This window comes from Oratosquilla oratoria, chromosome 26, assembly GCF_046742065.1.
Source record: "Oratosquilla oratoria isolate Oo_2021 chromosome 26, ASM4674206v1, whole genome shotgun sequence".
Classification (NCBI taxonomy): domain Eukaryota; kingdom Metazoa; phylum Arthropoda; class Malacostraca; order Stomatopoda; family Squillidae; genus Oratosquilla; species Oratosquilla oratoria.
Window position 1 is genome coordinate 6,845,274 of NC_134802.1, and position 17,733 is coordinate 6,863,006.

At 36.0% G+C, this 17,733-nt stretch overlaps 1 protein-coding gene across 13 annotated transcripts in view; it reads right to left on the reverse strand.

The window, feature by feature from the left end:
- LOC143039374 (uncharacterized) overlaps positions 1–17,733 on the reverse strand; it is a 1,426,499-nt gene that overhangs the window by 497,701 nt on the left and 911,065 nt on the right. For all 13 annotated transcript variants that reach the window (XM_076209287.1, XM_076209284.1, XM_076209291.1 and 10 more), the window contains one exon: positions 15,686–15,839. In XM_076209287.1, coding sequence (XP_076065402.1) covers positions 15,686–15,839 — 154 coding nt within the window. The remainder of the gene's footprint in view (positions 1–15,685; positions 15,840–17,733) is intronic.

The following is a 17,733-nucleotide window of genomic DNA, read 5'->3' on the forward strand; positions in this document are numbered from 1 at the left end:
GGTTTTAGGCCACTACACTCCACAAACACTCTTCTGACAAACCTCACACAAAGAATTTTTGATGGCATCAATTCAGATAGGCCCCACCACAGAACACTTCTTATAACATTGGACATTAGTAAAGCTTTTGATGCTATCCCCCGCCACAACCTAACAAATAAAATATATAACACAGACATGCACAATAACACCAAAAGATGGCTGGCCAATTATCTGGCAGGCAGGAATGCTCATGTGTCATATAATGGCCAATCATCGCACATCAGAAACATTAAGAACGGAGTACCGCAGGGCTCAGTTCTATCCCCCACATTATTTAATCTATACATGCATGACTTACCCACGCCAGACACCTCAGAAATACAAATCTCTTCTTACGCAGACGACATAACAATCACATGCACACATCGTAACACAGACAAAGCTGCAGAAATAATCCAGCCTTACCTTGACACACTCAACACATGGTTCATCACAAACAGACTCAAAATAGCTCCAACCAAATCTACAGCAACACTTCTCACCAACTGGACAAAAGAACACAAATACATACCTCATCTCTACATCAACAACACTCTAATACCACACACAAACACACCGAAAATTCTTGGTGTAACATACGATACATCCATGTCTTTCAAACAACACCTCACAAACATAAAAAACAAATGCACACCTAGACTTAACGCACTTAAGTCAATCACTGGAACAACATTTGGACAAAACAAAGAAACTAATATAACAATATACAAACAATGTATACGCTCAGTGATGAATTATGCGAGTCCTGCATGGGCTCCTAATCTCAGTGAGACACACCACAACACCCTTCAAATCATACAAAACAAAGCCCTAAAAACAATTACAGGCTGCACAAATACATCACCTACAGACCATTTACACCATGAAACAAAAGTCCTCAAAGTCAAGGAACACCTCGACATGAGAGGCACACAAACACTTGCTGCAGCCACCACAAACACATCACACCCGCTACACTACATAGCAGAACACCCACACACACCAAGAAACATTAAAACTACACCCAAAGACCTTTATTACACAAAGATACTCTCTTCTCTTCCTCCACAACCACCAAATACCAGCCTCCGGAAACATATTCATAATCATATCACTCACCGCTCCATTAACACACTGAAAGACAACACACTGCTGCATGCCAGACCCCCTGATATCCACCCTTCTGAATCCTCTCTCCCACGTAAGGACAGAGTCCACTTGGCCAGACTGCGATGCGGTCACCACCCAGCACTTCTAAGCTACCAGAGGAGGCTGGACGACCGTGTTGTGAACAGCTGCCCAGGATGTAACACTTCACCCCATACCATACAACACATAATGGAAGACTGCATTATACACAATCATGCACGCAAACAACACAACATACACTCTATAAAGGATTTGTGGGAAAACCCAGTCTCGGCTGTGGCCTTCCTTGGGGAGACGGGACTGCTCGGACAGACAGTCTAGGGAACGACAACAACAACAACAACAACTGTCCTTTAATTTCTGCATCTGATTTATCTTTTTTAAAACCTTTAAAATATCTACAAAATTTAATTATGGGTAGCTTCCATGTTGGGGTAACTGGTAATTTAACCGGGTAGATCTGATTTGTAATATTTATAGTCTCCAGTATTTTTCTTATTCTAAAACTAAAAGGTCTAGGATATCTTGGATGATTTTCATAAAAGTTATTAAAACAATTTCTGTTGGCTGTAGTAAATGCTCTTGATTCAGGGATTCTCTGTGTCCTAAACCAATATCAGATGATAGACGACTATCGGTATAGTTCTAGTGGAATCTCTCCAGCATCAATTAGTAAACTGGGGATGGGGGAAGATTTGTAAGCCCCTGTTGCCAAACGTATGCCATTGTGGTGTACTGAATCTAGGATCTTTAGATGTTTGGTTGATGCAGAAGAATAAATTTAACATCCATATTGTAATTTGGTAATTATCAGAGATTTATGTATTCTTAAAATTGTCTGTCTATCTGATCCCCAGTTTGTACTTGATAAAACTTTTAAAATGTTTAAAGCCTCTTGACATTTGGTTTTAATATGTTTCAGATGGGGGATCCAAGTAAGCTTTTTATCAAATATGAGATCTAGGAATCAACTCTCTTCAACACAGGGTATTCTATTGCCATATAGATAGAGGTTTGCGTCTGGGTGTATCCCTCTAATGTGGCAAAAGTGCATGATTATTGTTTTGCTGGTAGATATTTTAAATCTGTTTTTCTGCCCAATTGACAATCTTGTTAATTATAAATTGTACCTTCCTTTCTGCTACAGGCATATAGGTAGCAGCGAAGGATATCGATAGGTCATCTACATATAATGTGCTTAATATTTTATCTAGTATAATATTTGCTACCCCATTTATTGCCAAAGCAAAAAGTGTTACACTAAGTATACTCCCTTTGGAACACCCTCTTCTTGGCATCTTTTATCTGATAGTGTATTACCAATTCTAACTTTAAAATATCTATGGGATAAAAATGCTTTAATATATAGGGATAATTCTCCTCGCAGACCACAATCATGTATGGTCTTGAGAATTCCATGTCTCCATGCAGTGTCATATGCTTTTTCTATATCAAAGAATACAGTACATATGAGGAAAAAAGGAACCATGAAAAAGGATATTACGGTATAGATAAGTGCAAAGAGCAACCCAAACTATTTTATCGATACGTGAATGGTAAACTTAAAAACAAGCAAGAAATGGTGAAACTACACCAAGGAAATATAGAATACATAAAAGATTTAGAAATGGCTGAAATCATGAAAAATCACTTTAATTCTGTCTTCACTAAAGAGAAAACACAATACTGGAATGAAGGTAATGAAAGGCGATCTCTCCCCATGAGCAACATAATAGCACAAAAAGAAATATTAGAACACCTATCAAACCTTGACGTCAGGAAATCACATGGCCCGGATGGAATTGTAAATTGGATTCTAAAAGAATGCAAAGAAGAACAGACAAAATACATAACAAGTTGCTCACTCAAAGAAGGAAAAATACCAAAAGACTGGAAAAATGCTAACATTGTACCAATATGCAATGGAGGAAACAAGGAAGAACCAACTAACTATAGGCCAGTTTCACTAACAAACACTATAGCCAAAATTTGTAAGAAAATCATCAAGAATAGATGGGTAAAACAGCTGGAAGACAACAATATAATAAACCCAAGACAATATGGGTTCAGAGAAGGAAGATCATGCACCACAAACTTAATATGTTTCTACTCAAGATTGATAGACATAGTGCAAGAAAGGAATGGATGGGCTGACTGTGCCTTTCTGGACTTACAAAAAGCTTTTGACAAAGTACCACACAAAAAATCATTAAAGAAACTCAAACATATAGGAGGGATACAAAGAAACCTACTCAAATGGATGGAGGATTTTCTGATTGGTAGAAAGATGAGAGTAGTGCTCAGAAAAAAAATATTCAGATTGGAAAGAGGTGATCAGTGGAATACCGCAAGGATCTGTACTAGCTCCAATAATGTTTGCTATTTATGTGAATGACAAGGATGATGATGTGAAATGTTACATGAGCTTCTTTGCTGACGATGCCAAACTGTTAATGAAAGTAAAAACTGAAGAGGATTGCGAATCACTGCAGGAAGACCTGAATAATGTATGGAACTGGAGTCAGAAATGGGAGGTGGACTTCAATATTAAGAAGTGTAGCATAATGGAATTTGGTAAAAGCAAAAACAGAATATCAGGACAATATAAAATTGGAACCAAGGAGGTAAAGAAGGAGGGATCTGAAAAAGATCTGGGTGTAATCATCTCAAACGACTTGTCCTATGACAAACAGATAAACAAAATTGTTGGAGAATCCTACAACTTGCTAAGATCAATAAAAGTGGCATTTACATATTTGGATGAAGAAATTATTTAAAGAAATATTGGTCACACTGATAAGGCCTAGACTAGAATATGCAGCGACATTGTGGTCACCCAGTACCAAAAAGAATATAAAGAAAATAGAAAGAATCCAGCGAGCAGCAACAAAAATGGCACCTGCACACGCAAACTTGTCATATGAGGAGAGATTGGCTAAACTAGATTTACCGATTCTGGAGCAAAGAAGAGAGAGAGGTGACCTACTGACCATCTACAGAATCATGAAAGGCACAGAAATACTTGATAGAGAGGACTTGTTAAACTGGGACAGGAGAAGCACAAGAGGACATGGAAAGAAAATAAAAAAAAACATAGCTACAGAAGAGATCTGAAGAAAAACAGTTTTCCACATAGAGTGGTAGACACTTGGAACAAACTGGACAAGGAAATAGTGTGTGCAAAAACCATTCATGAGTTTAAAAGCAAACTAGACACTGCGAGATACAAAGGCGGGACACCACGAGCGTAGCTCCCCTTCCCGTAAAATACAACTAGATAATTACACGACTCGGTGGCGCAGTTGGTAGAGTCTCCGACTGTCATTACAGCGATTCAGGTTCGAATCCTGTCCAGGGCTGAAATAATTTCGGTATTGCTGCGCTTCAAGTCGTTACTCCAACTCTTGTGGGCAGGAGTTGGGTGTGTTTGTGTGTGTAAGGTCCCAGCATTACCCAGTCATACAAGCTCTGAGCTCTCTTCCGAGAGGGAAATAGCTCGACCACGAGTCCAACCCAAGATCCAAAGACCAAAGTGAATCACACGACAGTCGAAGTGACAGCGAAGTTTGGAACTCCAGGAAAACTTCAAATTTCGTGGATCTCAACGACAAGGGAGTATCTTTGTTGTATTAGTTGGGAAGGGGAATGCTTGTGGTGTAGTGGGAAGGTGAAGAAAAAGGAGAAAGGGAGGGATTTACTAAGGAAAATGGAAGGAAATGAGGAAAGGGACGAATGGGCCCTGGAAGTCAAAAGGAATGTCAACAAGAGATGCGCAGATGATAGAAGTGAAGTCGAAGACATTACCGTATTTTCCGGCTTAAAATGCGCATCGGGTTATAATGCACACCCATGCACTACGTTATCTCAGTACACAGATAGCGCGCACTGGCATATAATGCGCATGCCAGGAAAAGTCACTGGTGGCTAAAGCTCGTGAACTGCATGTATGCGACTCCTGCTTGCGTTGGTCCATTGTTTTGTGGGAAATATGAGCCATGAAAAGTTTATTGAATACAAAATGTACATGAAAAATTTCGGATTTTTATAGAAATTTTTTAATTTACTATCCTGAGGGAATACTTCATCTTACAAGTTTTTATCACCGTGTACAAGTTTTTATTGCCATGCAGTAACTATGTTTCGGTTCATAAGTGTCTTTACTGAAGTGACGTTTAGTTTAACAAACTCTCGCAAGAGGGTGTTTAGTGTAGGCTAGATTGGCAGTAGAACTGTCAATCTCGGCCCTGATCTCGCATATTCCGGGTGAGCTAAAACGGCCAACGTTCATGATGTTGGTACCAGTGCTGTTTTACGGATCCCAAATATTTGCATAGACTACGATAATTAATGTTAGTAAAAATAAACCAATGAAATAACGGCGATTAATCACTTAGTATCATGTGAACGAGGTTACATGGAAAAGTATTTTTCATTGGCTAGAGCCACCGCTGGGAAATCTGTTGATTTGTCACTAAATTAAGTGTCAGTTTAGGCATCAATCAGGACAACTAAGAAAAAGTCGGAACTACATGTACCGGTATATGACTCATGTTGTGCGTTGGTCCCTTATTACTTTGTAGCTTAACCCATTCAACTCCGATGACAAGATGTCTTGTCATTTGGTCAAATAAAAAAAAAATCATAAAACACCAAAATGTTTGATCAAACACCAGAAAAATATGACGTCAATCCTCGCTTCGCTCGCAGCGAAGCGAGGATTGACGTCATATTTTTCTGGTGTTTGATCAAACATTTTGGTGTTTTATGATTTTTTTTTTATTTGACCAAATGACAAGACATCTTGTCATCGGAGTTGAATGGGTTAAACAGTTTGTAGGAAATATGATCTAAAAAAGTTTATTGAAAGTAAAATATACAGAAAAATTTCGGGATTTTTACAGAAAATGTTCATTTTATATCTTAAGGAAATAATTCGTCTTTACCATTTTTTTAATACTGAAACAAACTACAGACTGCTTCGTTTTAGCTTTGAACCTGCAATAACAGTTGTGAAATAGGACAGTCTCTCATCGAGGTGGTGAAATAGGACAGTCTCTCATCGAGGTGACGTTAAGTTAATATAACTCCCGAAACAGGGTGTTGTAGTCACGTGTTTGACACTAGTTTATGAACGGCCGCAACGGAATTTGTACTATACCTACTATACCTAAAGTGAAGCAACAAAGCCAACATAAATATTCAAACTAGGATGCTGTGAACATGGGCAAATATCATGAATATTGATCATGTTTCATGGTGTTTAGGCCTATTTAAACATGAAAAATAAGATTCGATAGATACCTACCTATACCAAATATTTACATGGCCCATGTTGGCGTATTCTTTCATATCACCATGGCTGTTCTTCTTGTTCTCACGGAACGTCACAGAGAAGTGTGCCGTCCCGACTTTGTGACGGCCAACATCGTCATGTTGTTGTGAAAAAAAAATTACACACACAGCCGCAGAATTTTTATCGTAGGCCGTAGATAATGCGCACCACCGGATAACGCGCACCCCCCATGTTTAGGCCCTTCCAACGGAAAAAAGTCGCGCACTATACGCCGGAAAATACGGTAGTAAAAATGTGAAAAATAGAAATATAGATAAGAACAATGCAATGGAAGGTGAAGATAATATTTCCATGGATTTAATGAGGTAGGAGATGACAACCTCCCCAGATTAGCAAGTCTATAGGAAAAACTAGAGGACATGAACAAACAGTGGGAGGTTAGGTTCAGTCAATTTACACGGATTACACTAGGAGTTGATAAATTGGGAGAACTAAAGAAGAACTAAAACCTAAATAAAGAAATAAAAGAATTAAAAAGACAGTTAAAAGAAGTAAAGGATGAGAATGAGGAATTAAAGAAGAAGAATAAAGAGAATAAAGGGTCCATAGCAAAAGAGGTAAGTGGTTGACAACAAAATTGAATTTAGAAACATAGTAAAACAACAAAATTGAATTTAGAAACATAGTAAACCAACAGATGAAAGAACAAACTAAGGACACAGTTATTAAAGTGATGAGGGAGAAGGAGAATATAGTAAGAGACTTAGCAGATAAAAAGAAATGTATAATTATATTAGGGATGGAAGAGAAGCATAATCCAAATAGAACTACAAGAGTAAAAGAGGAGAAAGAAAAAGTAAACAAGATATTAGAAGTACTTCAAGAGGATGAACAAGAAACTGGGAAAGAAATACAATACAGATAAGACCAGACCAATTAAGGTTAAATTCAGGTCACAAATGACAGCAGAGAATATCTTAGCAAAAACAGGGAAACTAGTAAAAAGTGATCTATATAAACAGGTATGGATAAAAAGAGAGATGAATAAAGAGGAGAGGATGAGAAAACAAAAAGACTAGAAGCTAAGGGAAAAAAAAAAACGAGAACAGAACAGTCAAAGAGAAACTCTATTGGAGAGTAATGGATATGAAAGTGAGGAAATGGTTCATAGCAGAGAAAAATGAAAGGGAAACAGAAAACATGATGGAAGTAGCAGAAAATTAAAAGTGTCTTACACAAATATAGATGGCTTAATAACAGGCTTGAATGAACTGAATGATTATCTGAAAGAAAAAGAACCGGACATAATGGGAATTGTAGAGACAAAATTGAAATGTCCACTACCACCCAACAGTGTAGGACATGGTGCATATAATTATTGGATTAGAAACAGGGGTAAAACAAGGGGGTGGAGTTATGTTCCTGACTAAGAAAGATATAAATTTGAGGAATGTCACATGTGGAAAGAATTGAGTGGAGATGATTATGATGGAAGTGGAGGATAGGGATGGGAAGAGCAGGAAGTTTGTGGTAAATTATATGCCTCCTAAAACGGCTTAATGGGAAGAGAGAGAACACAAAAATATGTTAGAAGACACAAGGATAACACTAAATAAGATCATGGAAAATGGAGGGAGAATAGTTATAATGGGTGACTTTAATTGTAAAGAAATCCCCTGGGAAGAGATGACAGTGAAAGGTACCTATGGGGGAAATGTACTACTTGATATGATTATAGAACATACAATGATGCAATGGATACAAGAGAATACTAGGTATAGAAATGAGGAAAAACCATTGATACTGGACCTAATAATCACTTCAGAACCCGAAATAGTGGACAAGATTGAATATAAGACACCAATAAGTAAAATAGACCACATATTGGTTGAACTGGAACTAAATGAGGAAAAATACATGGAAAAAAATGAACAATATAGATAGGGAAGATTGATGTATGGAATTTTTTTTTCATAAAATAAGAGAATTCTTTCAAAAAGCAGACTGGGAAAGGATACACAAGGAAGAAACAACAGTAGAAGAGAAATGGAATGTTTTGACAAAAATTTATAAAGGAGTGGAAAAGTATGTTCCAAGACAAAAACAAGAAAAAGGATATGTAAAGTGTTGGCACAACAAAAGATGCAGGGAGTTAAAAGACAGAAGGGATAAAGCTTGGATAAAATGGAAAAAAGACAAAAGACCTGAAAAATGGAAAACATATACTAGTTATAGAAATCAATATGTAAACAACAAACTGAAAAACAAACAAAAATTAGAGAAACTATGACAAGGAGTTGAATACACAGAGGAAATAGAAATGGCAGAAATTATGAACAAGTATTTTAAATCGGTGTTTATGAGGGAGAACATACAACTTAGAGATTTCGAGTGGGAGGAGAAAGTCCCCCCTATGAAAGAGATAGAAGTAACAAGGAAAGAAATAATGAATCACTTGAGTAATATCGATGTCAGAAAATCGCATGGACCAGATGAAATGGCAAACTTGGATTTTGAGAGAATGCAGGAATGAACTAACAGTCAAAATACATAATCTAATAAGCAGTTCATTGAAAGAAGGAAAAGTTCCAGAAGATTGGAAAAGAGCAAATATAGTACCAATATATAAAGGGGAAACAAGGAAGACCCCACTAACTATAGACTGGTCTCTCTTACAAGTACGATAGCTAAAATCTGTGAAAGAATGATCAAAATTAGATAGGTCATTTGGAAAAAAATGTGCTAAGTCCAAGGCAATTTGGATTTAGTGAGGGATGATCATGCGTCACAATGTGTTTCTATTCACGGCTAATAGATGGAATACAACAAAGAGATGGATGGGATGATTGTGCATTTCTAGACCTGAAAAAAGCTTTTGATAAGGTGCCACATAAGAAATTGCTAAAGAAATTAAACACTGCAGGAGGAATACAGGGCAAACTACTGAAGTGGATGGAAGACTTCTCACATGAAAGAAAAATGAGAGTGATGATAAGAGGCAAACACTCTAATTGGGATGAAGTGATTAGTGGAGTTCCACAAGGAACAGTTCTGGCCCCAGTAATGTTTGCTATATATTCTAATGATATGGATAGAGGAATTGAAAGTTATATGAGCTTCTTTGCAGACGATGCAAAATTGTTGAAAAAAGTGAACACTGTAGAAGATTGTGAGTCGCTGCAGAGTGATCTCAATAAAGTATAGGAATGGAGTAGGAAGTAGTAGATGGAATTCAATATTAAAAAATGTAGTATTATGGAATTTGGAAGCAAAAAAAAGAATAGTGGGATCATATAAACTGGGAGAGGAAGAAATTAAAAAAGTAGAAAATGAGAAGGACCTGAGAGTCATTATCATGAATAATATATCCCCTGAGAAACATATATGTGGGTAAAAGTAAGGTGATGAGATGTACAAGGGGTGAAAGTGGCAGTAGTCTGGAAGTGAGCATTAAGGGAGAGCGACTGGAGGAAGTGGATAGTTTTAGATACTTGGGTGCAAATGTGGTAGGAAAAGGTGGAGTGAAGGTGGAGGTAGAATGTAGATTGAGAGAAGCGAGTAAATGCCTTGGTGGATTAAAAAGTGTAATGAGGAACAGACATTTGGGAATGGATGCTAAGAGGAGACTATATGAAGGAGTGATTGTGCCAACAGCACTGTATGGGTTAGAAACATGGAACATAAGAGAGGAAGAGAGAAGGAGTTTGAATGTGTTTGAGATGAGGTGTCTGAGAAGTATGATGGGGGTTACTAGGCTAGATAGAGTGAGAAATGAGGAGGTGAAGAGGAGAACAGGGGTGGATAGTGTTGGGAGATAGAGTTGATGAAAGAGTATTAGGATGGTTTGGACACATGGAAAGAATGAGTGAAGAAAGACTAGTAAAAGAGGTATGGAAGGCAGATGTGGAGGGAGTGAACATGAGGGGATGTCCTAGGATGAGGTGGATGGATGGGGTGAAGGGGGCTTTGGGGAAGAGGGGAATGTCTGTTGAGGAAGGACGGGAGAAGACAGAAGACAGGGGTGAATGGAGAATGGTTGTATATGGATGATGTTGTGATGCATGAGGTGGAATGGGCGGGGGGATGGGGGGTGAGGTAGTATGCATGAGCAAACTTTGACATAGCCCGAAGGGATTTCTCCCCGTCTTCTCCTTTATGCATGGGGGGACGGAGAGGGGGGGTCTCCGATTTAATGAAGCGGCCTTACTGTGGATGTGCTGTGTCTTGCGACACTGCTTCTGACCCAGGGCAGTGGACAAGGTGCAGGGATGACCCGTCATCCAGGAGGTGCTAAGATGAGAGGGAGGGTGGAGGGGTGTGGAGTGTATTCAGGGATGGAATGGGTGGGAATGATTTTATGCCTTTTCCTTTTTGGCTACTTCCCTTGTAAGGGAGAAAAAGCCTTGGTATATGTATGTATGTATGTATGAGAAACATATAAACAAAATTTATGGAGAAACTTATAATTTAATAAGAACAAAGTGGCATTTACATATCTGGACGGAGAAATGGTGAAGAAAATACTAGTCACTTTGATAAGACCAAGATTGGAGTATGCAGTGACAACGTGGTCACCAAGTACAAAAAAAATGTATAACAAAACTTGAAAGAATACAAAGAGCAATAACAAAATTAGCACCAACACTCTCAGAACTATCATATGAAGAGAGACTAACAAAACTTGAGCTACAGACATTGGAGCAAAGAAGAGAGGAGAATTGATAACTATTCATAGAATTATAAAAGGCATAGAAACTATTGATAGAGAGGATCTAATAAAAAGGGATAGTAGAGATACAAGAGGACACTGAAAGAAAATCAAGAAAGTTACAGAAGAGACCTGAAAATGAACAGCTTTCCCAACAGGGTAATAGACATTTGGAACAAGTTAGATGAAAATGTGGTGTGTGCAAAAATGATACACAAATTTAAAAACAGTCTAGATAAAACAAGATATGAAGACAGGACACCACGAGCATAGCTCCCCTTCCCATAAAATACAACTAGGTAAATACACGAGCAGTGATTGAAGAAGGTTGTCTTAAGAATACACTCCGGACTGCTATTTAGCAAATTGCCACCAAATTATTTTGAAACTAACCGCCGCCTGGTTGTTTGCATAAAAAAGGAAGGGAGTTTCATAGTTAGACAATCTAGTCTTTGTATCTTTATCTATTATTTTTTTTTTTTTTATGATCATTGACAATAATGGAAGAAAAAACAAAGGATTTAGAGAAAGAGAACCTACAAAAAGATGTCTGGACATAAGTACAATTGAGTCCCCACTTGGAGTAAGAAAAAAAAAAAAAAAAAAAAAAAGTGCTTGAATGAGACCCCAAAGACATACCAAAGGTTTGATGGAAATATCTTCTCGGGGTTTAGTAGAGACAATAGTAATATGTATAGAGGAATAGATATAGAAAGAGAACCCAGGTTTAAAAATATAATTAGAAATAGGGAAATCAATGAATTATTAGATGAAATAATCGAACTCAAAAAAGTGAATGCAAAAATACATATAAAGAAGTAGCCATATTAAGAAAGGCCAATGAAGAAAATAACAGGGAAGTAGATGAAATGAAAACAGAACTGAATAGGATAATGGGAGAAAATAAAAGGTTGAAAAATGAAGATATGAATAGGAATGAGGCATTAAAGAAAGAGATGAAGGATCAAATACAGGTAGTGACTGAGAAAGTGAGAAAGTGGAAAAAAAGAAAAGAAAATTACTTCCAAGAAATAAAGAAAAAGTGGAGGGTGAAACAGGAAAGTAAAAAATTATCTTTTAAAGAAATAGTGGAACAACAAGTCAAGGAGAACACTAAGGAAATGGTAATCCAAGTGATTAAAGAGAAAGGAAATTTGGTTAGGGATACAGTGGACAAAAAAAGATGCATTGTAATCTATGGTATTAAAGAAAAGCATGATGTTCCTAGGTATCAGGGAGAAAAAGAGGAAAAAAAGTTTGCTAAAGAAATTATGAAAGAGATTCAAGAGGAGGGTCAAACTTTAAAGAAGTCAAAGAAACTTATTGAATAGGTAGATACTCAAAAGAAAAACCATATTGGCCACTAAAAGTAAAAGTTAAGTCACAAATGATTGCAGAGGAAGTACTACCTAGAACAGCAAAACTAGTAAACAGTAAACATCACAAAAATGTATGGATAAAAATAGAAATGAGTGATGAAGAAAAAGAAAAAGAAAAGGAGCTTAGAGATGAAGTGAATGAAATAAATGTAAAAAGAACTGAGAAAGGAAACAAAGCACACAGAAAAAGACAAGAAAGAAAAAATTGAAATTAGCCTATACCATGAACTAAATGACTATCTGGCATCAGAAAAACCGGACTTAATGGAAATAGTAGAAACTAAACTAAAAGATAATCTACCACCAAACACTGTGGGACAAGGTCTATACAACTGCTGGATGAAGAATAGAAAGGAAAAACAAGGAGGGGGAGTATTATTTCTGACCAAGAAAGACTTAAATGTGACAAAGATATCAGAAGGAAAAAACAATGTAGAATCAATTATGATTAAAATTGAAAGCAATCACATGAAAAGTAGAAAATTTGTAGTAGTGTATGTATCCCCCAAAACACAGTCCTGGACAGAACACAATCATTCCAAATTGTTGGAAGATACTAAGTATGAACTGACTGATATACAGAAGGAAAGAGGAAATACAGTAATTATGGGTGATTTTAACTCAAAAGAAATATGTTGAGAAGAAATGACAGTAAAGGGTGGAGAAGATATATGGGGCAGCATGCTACTCTATATGACCATTGAATACACAATGACTCAGTGGATAAAGGAAAATACCAGATACAAAAACAATGAGGAACCTTCGAGACTGGATTTAATACTTATGTCAGAACCTGAAATTGTAGACAGAATAGATTACAAAACATTAATAGGAAAGAGTGACCATGTACTAATAGAATTTGAGCTAAAAGAGCAAACAGACCTAAGAAGAAATGAGAAACATAGAATAGGAAGACTGTAAGAGGCTGGTAGATAGAGGTAGACATTTAGGTAGATAGAGGGGTAGGTGGAGAGGAATGTAAATCTTATATTCATTTTATATTCGGATGTTATGAAACAATGGCCGACTGTAAGTTGCAGAGTTGCATATTTCGCTTAGCTTCTTGTATTTGTAAACATTGGTTAGGGTAGGTGATGCGACGAAATGTAAACACAGAGCTGCAACAAATTGCTTGCATAAACAGTATTGCTTGAGACAGTATAACAGTCTTTCTGATTGGAGAAAAGGGTGGAGGAGAAAAATTATTGGTGCAAGGAGGTAAAGTCACACCCTAAAAGGGTGGCACTTATTTGTAACATTCAAAGCTATTGGATGAATTAAATTGTGACGTCGGAGCAGACTTGGCTTGGTGAGTGTAAGAGGATCCCAGGTGGGACTCCTTGGTGTACCTTATCTAAAAGCGATGTAGAGAATTAGTTAAGAAAAAAATCAAGAAGATTTAACACCAGTTTGCTTACCCCATCCAGAAACATTATTAACTTGTTACAGAAGATATGGTGGAACATAATTAAAGAGAAGGACAAGGCATGGGGCCCATAGCAGAATGAAAATTAAGGAAATAACTGTAACAAAGAAGGAAATCAGCGACCAAATAAAAAAAACTTTATGTCAGAAAATTACATGATCCAGATGGAATTGCAAATTGGATACTGAAAAAATGCATAGAAGAGTTAACAGATAAAATATACAACATAATCAAATGCTTACTCAAATAAGGAAAGGTACCACAAGACTGGAAAAATGCAAACATTGTATTGATATATAAAGGCGGAAACAAGGAAAATCCAACTAACTACAGACCGATCTCCCTAACAAGCACAGTAGCAAAAATATGTGAAAAAGTGATCAAAAGTAGATGGGTTAAAGACCTGGAAGAAAAAACTATACTGAACCCAAAGCAATTTGGATTTAGACAAGGAAGATCATGTACAACAAACCTGATCTGCTTCTACTTGAGACTAGTAGATATAATACAAGAGAGGCATGGATGGGCACACTGTGCTTATCTAGACCTACACACACAAGAAATTAATAAGAAAAATTGAATCAGTATATGGCATCAGAGGTAAATTATTAGAATGGATAGACTTCCTGATATGGAGAAAAATGCGAGTAGTAATTAGAGACAAATACCCAAAGTGGGAAGAAATGATAAGTGGTGTCCCACAGGGATCAGTGCTGGCTCCAATCATATTTGCCATATATATAAAGGACATGGATGAAGGAGTTGAATGTTATATGAATTTCTTCGCAGATGACACAAAAATACTAAAGAAAGTAAGAACAGAAGAGGACTGTGATTCATTACAATCTGACCTGGACAAAATCAGGAAATGGACTCAGAAGTGGGAAGTGAATGTCAATATCAAGAAGTGTAGCATAATGGAGTTTGGAAAAGGTAAAAACAGAATTTCAAAAAATTATAAAATTGGTGAAAAAGAAATAAAAAAAAGTGTACTTGGAGTAATAATCAGCAAAGACATGACATTGGATAAACATATCAACAAAATAGTTGGAGAAACCTTCAACCTATTAAGGTCAATGAAAGTGGCATTTGACTATTTGGATGAAGAAATTATTTTTAAACAAATATTAGTTACACTGATTAGACCAAAACTGGAATATGCAGCAACATTATGGACACCCAATACTGAAAAGAATATAAGGAAATTAGAAAGAATATAGAGAGCAACAACAAAGTTGGCACCAGCTTTTTCCAAATTAACATACGAACAAAGATTATCCAAAGTGGAACTACCAACACTGGAGCAGAGAAGAGAAAGAGGTGATCTACTGACTATCTATAGAATCATGAAAGGAATGGAAGTCCTTGATAGGAATGATATACTAACAAATGACAATGGAAAAACAAGAGGTCATGAAAAGAAACTCAAAAAGGATAACTACAGAAAAGATCTGAAAAAAATAGTTTCTCACACAGAGTGCTGGATATCTGGAATAACTTAGATAAAAAAAACAGTGTGTGGAAATACTATTAAAGATTTTATGAAAAAATTGATGCTGAAAGATACAAAGATGGATCACCACGAGCATAGCTCCCTTCCCATATAATACAACTAGGTAATACATACATTAACTACATAATGTGCAAATGGCCTTTCATACACCAACTATTCCAGAACAGGGGTGCATTTAATCTCAATATAAACTTACCAAGTTGTGCAAAAGTTTGGTTCAATGAAGCTGTGTTTAGGACACTACAACTAGTAGAGAGTTTGGTTGCTTTTGAGTCAACATCTTGTGTAGGTGTTTGTTGAGATGAGCCTCTAACAAGCCTGGGGTCTGAGGTTTTATATTCTTCTGAATCCTAGAATCAAAATTGTAAAATAAAACTTATTTTGATCATCATTATATATGGGTATATATATATATACATATATATATATGTATATATATATACAGATATATATGTATATATATAATATATATATATTGTATATATATGTATGTATGTATATATATATATATATATATATATATATATATATACACACACCAAAAAAAAGAGAAAGAAATTGCAAAACAATTCTGAAAGAGACACATGAGGAGGAACAGGTAATAGATTAAGAGATAGAGGAAGTAATTGGAATGAGACAGTACTCTAGAGAAAAACAGTATAGGCCACTAAAAATCAAACTAAGGTCTCAAATGATAGCTGAAGTACTATCAAAAGCAGCAAAGCTGGCAAATAGTGAAAATTACAAAAATGTATGGATAAAAAAAGAAATGAGTGATGAGAAAATAGAGAAAGGCAATTAGAAATAAAGCAAATGAAAAAAAGCAAGAGAAGAACAGAGACTGAAAAGAATGAACTTTTTTTTTGGAGAGTACTGGACCTGAGGCTGAGAAAATGGTACATACAAAAATAAATAAATAAATGAATAGAATAAAAATAACATATACTAACATAGCATGATTTCAGGACTAAACAAATTAAACAACTATCTGGCAGTAGAGAAACTAGACATAATGAAAATTGTGGAGACAAAATTGAAAGGTCCACTACCATCAAATACTGTGGGACAAGGTCTATACAACCATTGGGTAAAAAATAGAAAGGAGAAACAGGGTGGAGTCATGTTTTTGACTAAGAAGGATTCAAATGTGACAAAGATAACAAAAGGAAATAATAATGTGGTATTGATTCTGATTAAAGTTGAAAACAGAGACATAAAAAGTAGAAAATTTGTAGTAATATATGTGCCCCCCAAAACAGTCTTGGACAGGTAGTGATCATTCCAAAATGTTGGAAAACACAAAGAATGCATTAAATGAATTACTGAAAGAAGGGGGAAACATAGTAATTATGGGTGACTTTAATTCAAAAGAAATATATTGGGAAGAAATGACAGTGAAAGGTGGAGAGGAATTTTGGGGAAATATTCTATGATATGACCATTGAATACACATTGACTCAATGGGTAAAGGAAAATACCAGGTATAGAAACAATGAAGATCTGTTGAGACTAGATTTTACATTTACACCAAAGCCTGAAATCATGGATAAAATAAAATACAAGACTGGGAAGAGTGACCACATACTAATAGAGTTTGAACTAAAAGAACAGATTTATTTGAGAATAAATGAGAAACATAGAAAAGAAAGACTAACATACAACAAAACAGATTTTGAGAAATTCACAAAATTCTTTCAAAATGCAAACTGGGAAAACTTCTTAAATGAAGAAACAAAGATGGAAGAGAAGTGGAACATATTAAATGAATTACTGAAAGAAGGGGGAAACATAGTAATTATGGGTGACTTTAATTCAAAAGAAATATATTGGGAAGAAATGACAGTGAAAGGTGGAGAGGAATTTTGGGGAAATATTCTATGATATGACCATTGAATACACATTGACTCAATGGGTAAAGGAAAATACCAGGTATAGAAACAATGAAGATCTGTTGAGACTAGATTTTACATTTACACCAAAGCCTGAAATCATGGATAAAATAAAATACAAGACTGGGAAGAGTGACCACATACTAATAGAGTTTGAACTAAAAGAACAGATTTATTTGAGAATAAATGAGAAACATAGAAAAGAAAGACTAACATACAACAAAACAGATTTTGAGAAATTCACAAAATTCTTTCAAAATGCAAACTGGGAAAACTTCTTAAATGAAGAAACAAAGATGGAAGAGAAGTGGAACATATTAAAAGAAAATTATAATGAGGGAATAGATAAATATGT